Source organism: Nilaparvata lugens, chromosome 8, assembly GCF_014356525.2.
Source record: "Nilaparvata lugens isolate BPH chromosome 8, ASM1435652v1, whole genome shotgun sequence".
In the NCBI taxonomy this organism is placed as follows: domain Eukaryota; kingdom Metazoa; phylum Arthropoda; class Insecta; order Hemiptera; family Delphacidae; genus Nilaparvata; species Nilaparvata lugens.
The window spans coordinates 24,728,797-24,736,560 of record NC_052511.1 but is presented as its reverse complement, the minus strand read 5'-3'; the positions used below and the strand labels follow the sequence as shown (position 1 = coordinate 24,736,560).

The 7,764-nt window shown below is 36.4% G+C and overlaps 1 protein-coding gene across 1 annotated transcript; it reads left to right on the top strand.

Moving 5' to 3' along the window:
- Positions 1–2,140: 2,140 nt before the first annotated feature.
- Positions 2,141–3,768, top strand: LOC120352665 (craniofacial development protein 2-like). The gene is made up of 2 exons (XM_039434318.1): positions 2,141–3,276; positions 3,608–3,768. The coding sequence occupies exons 1-2, from the start codon at positions 2,200–2,202 to the stop codon at positions 3,620–3,622; spliced, it is 1,092 nt and encodes a 363-aa protein (XP_039290252.1). The 5' UTR covers positions 2,141–2,199; the 3' UTR covers positions 3,623–3,768.
- Positions 3,769–7,764: the final 3,996 nt, after the last annotated feature.

The following is a 7,764-nucleotide window of genomic DNA, read 5'->3' as shown; positions in this document are numbered from 1 at the left end:
AAAATCTTTGCTCTACCGACTGCGGCCAAGCAGGGCACATGTGACGGCAAAAATAACGTGACAAGGTATTCTTAGTTTTCTCTCCCGATTTGTGCTTCATTGTAAAAAAGAATGAAAAGTCCGATTTTGATTGGAACAGATGAGTCTTTCGTAAAGCCAGAAGCTTGACTCTTAGACAGAAAATGAGCGATGAAGAGAGACGGAAAATAAGAAGATGTGAAAATTTGGAAGAAAGAGCAAAGAATGGCAGTTTACGGTTGTGCAAGTGAATTTCCAAAAGATAAGAATATGAAGACGAAAAGAAATATAACGACCGAATCATACGGAATGAACGGTCTGATAGCCATAAAGACAGGCCGTTAAATTATAAACTGAAGAGTTCTACTTGAATTCGGGCTTTGGTTGAGAATATGTAGTACTGTATTATGAAAGAGATAAGAGCGAGGAGTGATGGAGGGGAATGATGAAGAAAATGCGATAATATCAAGAGAAGGAATAGAAGATGGAAAGATGAAAGTAGATGAATGATATGGAGAATTGAAGGAGTTAGAGAGTTGATATTATATGAAATGGAGTCGAATAAATAGTTTAGAAGCTCTTAAGTCTTATATTGATCATCGATTTAAATTCCATAAAACTTACAAGACTGTTAACCCTACTTGACAACCAAGAAGACTTGTTTATTCTCATAGTGGTTGTAGCAATTAGTGAAAACACATTTTTTAGTTAATTACATGAATTTTTCTTTACGCGCTCTTTTGAATATGTGTGAGGCTCTACTATTATTAAATTTTTGTCCTATTATTTTAATTGTTCACCGTAGAGAATTTGTACTCTTATATTCATGATATTTTGTTTGATATTTTGTAAAAATACATTACAATAATAATAATAATAATAATAATAATAATAATAATATAATAATAATATAATAATAATATAATAATAATAATAATATAATAATAATAATATTTATTCGACCAATTGTACAAAATGTTTCAGAAAAGAACACTCTGGTGTAGCAAACACCTTCGCATGCACAATACATTGTATATCAAAGTCTAAATGAAACCCCCAAGGTAATCTTGTGGGGCCCCCTGTGTGGAGCCCTTCTTCATACTTTTATTCACAATAGAAAAAAAATGAAATGGAATAAGTAAAAAATCAAATGAAAATATAGTCATACTTGGATATTACACATAAATTCAAAAACTGTAAAATTTTGAAAAAAAATTACTAGAGAAAAAGTATTGAACATAAAAAATTTAAAATCCTAAAGCAATTAAACAGGTTTTTGTGCGGGCAGCACATTCTGAGTGATCATTAGTATTATTCAGTCAACAGAAAAAGCCATGTAAATTAAAGGTGCTATGACACAATAATTACACAAAATGACATATGGAATTCACGTTTTCAAGCATATGATAACAATTGATACAAACATGTAAATATCGACCTTAGATTATGGAATACTCTTATAGAAATAATTGAATATCATCAATTTCAGCAATGATTTTTCCAATCTGGCCTTAACCGCTCGGCTATATTGACACTCTTGTAAGTCAGGTTGCAAGGCGTTAAAAATCTTACAACCTACATACTTGAAAAATCGTCTGTTATGTTCAAGCCTAGGTCTTGGTAATTGAACTCTGTTTCTGTATCGAACATTGTGATATGGGATATGAGGCTGTGTTATCAATTGATTTTTATTTATGAATGTATCTAGAACTGCTTTAAACAAGAAAGAGTGTCTGACCGTTAGTATATTAAGGGACCTGAAAAGGGGTAGTGAGTGCTCGGTCCTTGGCCTGCCACAGATTAATCTTATAAAATGCTTTTGTGCTACGATAATTGGATTTAAATTTGTGATGTATGCACTCCCATAACAAATTAGTCCATAATTGATTCTCGATTCTACTAAAGTGTGATATAAATGGACTAGAAAATATTTGGCCCACATACCAGCAGGGCCACCCAAGCCGGACAGGTCGAAGGGTAGGAGGCAGACAAAGAAGTACTCCAAAGAAGGCGTCGTTGGGCTAATCCCCCACACGCTGGATAACCTCGGATTCAGAGAAATCAAATCAGCCTCGGAACAGGACCGGATTCAAGGACAAATAAAAGGAACAAGACTAAATCAGATTCGGAACATGGAACGTGACTACTTTGAATGGAAAGGAGGTGGAATTGGTGGAGGAGATGAGAAAATACAGGGTGCAACTGATGGGACTGAGTGAGACGAAAAGGAAGGGCCAAGGGCAAGTGCAATTGGACGGAGGTTATTGTTTGAGATATTCAGGAGTGGATAAGACAAGACGAGCAGGAGAGGGAGTTGGAGTGGTGGTGTCAGGTGAGATGGAAGGAAAAGTGACTGGATGGAAGGCGGTAAGCTCAAGGATTATGTATGTGGACTTGGAGATGGAAGAGACTGTTACAGTAATTCAAGTCTATGCCCCAACAGAAGATTACGACATTGCAGATAAAGAAGCATTCTATGAAGAATTACAGAAGGAAATGGATAAGGCACGAGACAGAAGTAGGCATGTTATCATAATGGGAGACTGGAATGGAAGAATAGGGAGTGAAGTGAACAGAGGACAAGGCTGTATGGGAAGGTTTGCTGGGGATAGAATCTTGAATGATAATGGAGAAAGGATCATAGACTTTTGCCTGGAAAACAACCTTATGATTGGAAACACTTTTTACAACCACAAAAAGATACACCAAATTACATATTCAGCTTTGGGTAGACAGGCAGAGAGTGTAATTGACTACATGGTGTACACAAGAAACACAAACTATGCTGTATGCGATGTGAAGGTCATAAGGGGGGCAGAGCTGGCAACTGACCATAAATTGCTTGTGCTGGACACAAACTTCAGTATCCCTAAGGCAAGGAAAACCAAGGCATATGTAAAGGTCAAAGTTGAGGAACTGAGGAAGCCTGGAGTTAGGGATGAGTTTTCCAGAAAAATGGAAGAGGAATTGACATGGCAAAATGAGGAATTGGAAAGAAAAGGGATAGAAGATATATGGAATGCACTTAAAACTACAATAAAAAGAGTTGCAGAGCAGGCATGTGGCAGTAGACAAATTAAAGGGCAGGGTAAGAAACGTACAAAATGGTGGAATGATGAGGTGAAGATCATGGTTAGATACAAAAAGGAAGCATGGAAAAGATATCTCCAAACAAGAACAGAGGAAGACAGAAGAGCATATGTGGAAAAACGGAACCAAGTGAAAGAGACTGTGAGACGGGCTAAAGCTGAAACTTGGGAGGAATTTGGCAAGGAATTAGAGGAAAATTTTCGTTTCAATAATAGAATTTTCTGGAATACAATTAGAGGCCTGAGACGAAAAATGGGTAAAAAGATAAGGAATATTGCCAATGAAGAAGGGAAGGTGATATCAGAGCCCAAGGAAATATTAGCCACGTGGAGACTGCATTATGAAAAGAAGTTTGGATGGGAGGGGGATGAAGGTGAGGAAGTGCGGGATGGAGGAAGAGCAGAGGCACAAGAGGAGAATGATGAGATAAGCATGCGGGAAGTGGAAGAGGCAATAAAGGATATGAAGATTGGAAAGGCACCAGGGATGGATGAAGTGGCCCCAGAATATATAAAATATGGAGGATCTGGAGTCAAGCGGTATCTATGGCAACTATTCAGAAAAGTTTGGAACAGCAATGAGGTCCCCAAAGATTGGGAGAAGAACATAATAATCCCAATTTATAAAAAAGGAAGAACTGTAGAATGTGACAACTACCGTGCAATCCGTCTATCTTCAGTGGTACTAAAGATATATTCCAGGATAATTAAAAAAGACTAAGGAGAGAAGTGGAGGAAAGACTGGAAGAGGAGCAGAGTGCATTTAGAAAGGACAGACAAACCCAGGACCACATATGTACAATTAGAAGGGTGATGGAGATATATATGGAGGAAGGAAAAGACCTATTTATGGCATTCTTAGACCTGAAAGCTGCATTTGATTCGGTCCCAAGAAGAGAAATATGGAGTGCCATGAGAGAGTTGGAAGTCAGCGACAGATTGATAGGAGCAGTACAAACGTTGTATAGGAAAACGGTTGGAGTGGTAAGGATAGATGGGGAGGTATCTCAGGAATTTGTTATGAGAAAGGGTATGAAACAAGGAGATAGCCTCAGCCCCCTGCTCTTTATAATCTTTATGAACAGCATACTAAAGTATTGCAAAAGAAACACCCCAAAAATGAAAGTGGGTCATAAAAATCTTAGACCAGTATACTTACAGGCCTTGGTATTCGCAGATGATATTGTTCTGATGGAAGACAGTACAAGGAAACTCCAGAAGGCAGTTGACGTATGGGAAAAGGTTTTGTCAAGAAGATCAATGGAGGTGAATACGAGCAAAAGCAAGATTATGAGGGTAGCGGTGGGGGAGAAAGAGAGCTGTGGAATAACATGCAAAGGAAAGGCCCTGGATGAGGTAGACCAGTACGAGTATCTGGGAGCAATTATCTGTGCAGATGGAAAACTAGATAGAGAAATTGCAAACAGAGTGAAAAAAGCAATGGATGTATATTTCCAGCTGAACAGCACCGTGGTTGGCAAAAGAGAGTTAAATATGACGACAAAGAAAAGAATATTTAATTGTGTGTTTGCTCCAACTCTCATTTATGGCAGTGAAAGCTGGGTAACCCTCAAGAAACACTGGAGTAAGGTTACTGCAGCAGAAATGAGGTACCACAGAAGAGCAATAGGAAAGACAAGACACGATAGATGGCGAAATGAGAGAGTGAGAGGAGAAGTGGGAAGAAGAGCACTGATGGAAGACATAAAAGAAAGGCAACTCAAATGGTTTGGACACCTCACTAGAATGCAAGAATGTCGCCCAGTAAAGGAAGTGGTGGAGGCTAGGAGGGAAGGAAAGAGACGGAGAGGTAGACCTAGGATGAACTGGGAAGGCTATCTGGAGGAATTGGGGAGGGAGAGAGGCAAGACAATGAGAGATATGAGAAGAATGGCTGAGGATAGGACTGCATGGAGGAGATGGACCGAGGCTGGTACCCCTACGCTGTAACGGCAGAGGGGGTCAAGAAAAAGAAGAAGAAGACGAATTATAAATTCTCCAAAACCTTCTAAAGAAGGTTTGACTGGAGGAGTCAAGTTTTACATTATATTAAAAAAAAAACATAGAAATAGTACATTGATATAATCAATCAGTGATCCAAAAATAATAATTTCAATTTAAATCATATCAAAAGAAAATAGTTGTCAATCTTGGGTGGAAAAAAATTAATTGATACATTGATAATAATTCATTTAACTGTATTGTGTAGCAATAAAATAATAAAACATGGGATTTCAGTTTTCGCTTATCACAAACTATAATACACAAGAAAAAATATATAAAAAAAAGAAAGAATTTATGAAGATCATTCAAATTCACTCAAATTATTTAACAGAAAGTGTTTCATCTTATTCTTAACTATTGAAATTCTATCCAGACCAATTAAATCATCTGGCAACTCATTGAAAATAGTTGGTACAACATAACTAAGTTCACATTTACCATGATAATTATTGTATTCGGGCACAATAAACCTCTTATAAGCAGCACCTTGTCTTCGCTCATGCAAAATTCTACTTGACATTTTATAGTTATTAGAAAAATAATTATTTAAAAATAATAATTAAAAAAAAAAAAAAAAAAAAAAAAAAAAAAAATAATAATAATAATAATAATAATGATAATAATAATATTTATTCGACCAATTGTACAAAATGTTTCAGAAAAGAACACTCTGGTGTAGCAAGCACCTTCGCATGCACAATACATTGTATATCAAAGTCTAAATGAAACCCCCAAGGTAATTTTGTGGGGCCCCCTGTGTGGGGCCCTTCTTCATACTTTTATTCACAATAGAAAAGCCATGTAAATTAAAGGTGCTATGACACAATAATTACACAAAATGACATATGGAATTCACGTTTTGAAGCATATGATAACAATTGATACAAACATGTAAATATCGACCTTAGATTATGGAATACTCTTATAGAAATAATGAATATCATCAATTTCAGCAATGATTTTTCCAATCTGGCCTTAACCGCTCGGCTATATTGACACTCTTGTAAGTCAGGTTGCAAGGCGTTAAAATCTTACAACCTACATACTTGAAAAATCGTCTGTTATGTTCAAGCCTAGGTCTTGGTAATTGAACTCTAATTTTAATAATTACACTAAATGACATATGGAATTCACGTTTTCAAGCATATGATAACGATTGATACAAACATGTAAATATCGACCTTAGATTATGGAATACTCTTATAGAAATAATTGAATATCATCAATTTCAGCAATGATTTTTCCAATCTGGCCTTAACCGCTCGGCTATATTGACACTCTGTAAGTCAGGTTTCAAGGCGTTAAAATCTTACATCCTACATACTTGAAAAATCGTCTGTTATGTTCAAGCCTAGGTCTTGATAATTGAACTCTGTTTCTGTATCGAACATTGTGATATGGGATATGAGGCTGTGTTATCAATTGATTTTTATTTATGAATGTATCTAGAGCTGCTTTAAACAAGAAAGAGTGTCTGACCGTTAGTATATTAAGGGACCTGAAAAGGGGTAGTGAGTGCTCGGTCCTTGGCCTGCCACAGATTAATCTTATAAAATGCTTTTGTGCTACGATAATTGGCTTTAAATTTGTGATGTATGCACTCCCATAACAAATTAGTCCATAATTGATTCTCGATTCTACTAAAGTGTGATATAAATGGACTAGAAAATATTTTGGACACATACCCTTCAAAATGTAAAAATTTCTTATCGAAATTAACATTTCTAATTCCAATTTGTGGATTTGCTCATACCATGAAAGCCTACTATCTATTAGCAACCAAGGTACTTGACACAATCTGTTTCCTTTATTATTCCACAATGGCAATTGAGCAAGTTATCCCCACAATTAAACCTATGGTATTTTAGAATTGGTAAGGTATTATTTGATTTGTTGTTTTTGAGCTTGAAATTAACTAGATTTGACTTATCTGCGTTTAGCAATAATCTATTTCTACAAAACCACCAGTGAATGAATTTCATATCCTCTCTCATTTTACCATGCATTGTCAATTCATCTTGGCCATTATAGAAAATTGCAGTGTCGTCTGCAAAGGATACGATTTCCCCCAAAAGATTCCCATTACATAAGTCGTTCACGTAGATTAGGAAGAGTAAAGCGGACAAAACTGACCCTTGGGGTATGCCATACTTCACTAAGCCTGAATCGCTCATTTTATCATCTACCCTTACTTGCTGATGTCTATTTCGTAAGTAACTTGCAAACCATTCCTTTGTCACTCCTCTTATCCCTATCTTTTCTAGCTTCTCTGAAAGCAACTCATGTTCTATGGTGTAATAGGCTTTGGAAATGTCCAGGAGAATTGCGGAGCATTTCAACCCTACATTGAGACTGCTATTCACTTTGGAAAGTAAAGTTTTCATAGCTTCCTCGGTACCTCTACCTTCCAAAAATCCGTATTGGTTCTTGCTGAAGAATTTACTGTAATTCAAGAAGTTCAAAATCCTATTTTTCATTACCCTCTCAAGTATTTTAGCAAATAATGACAAAAGTGTATTTGGTCTGTAAATGTTAATATTTGTGTTCCTGCCACGTTTGGGAATGGGGATTACAACGGATTTTTTCAATATCTCTGGGAAAACTCCCTTTTGTAAGCTCAAATTGCAGAGTTCAATGAGTACATCTAGGATGT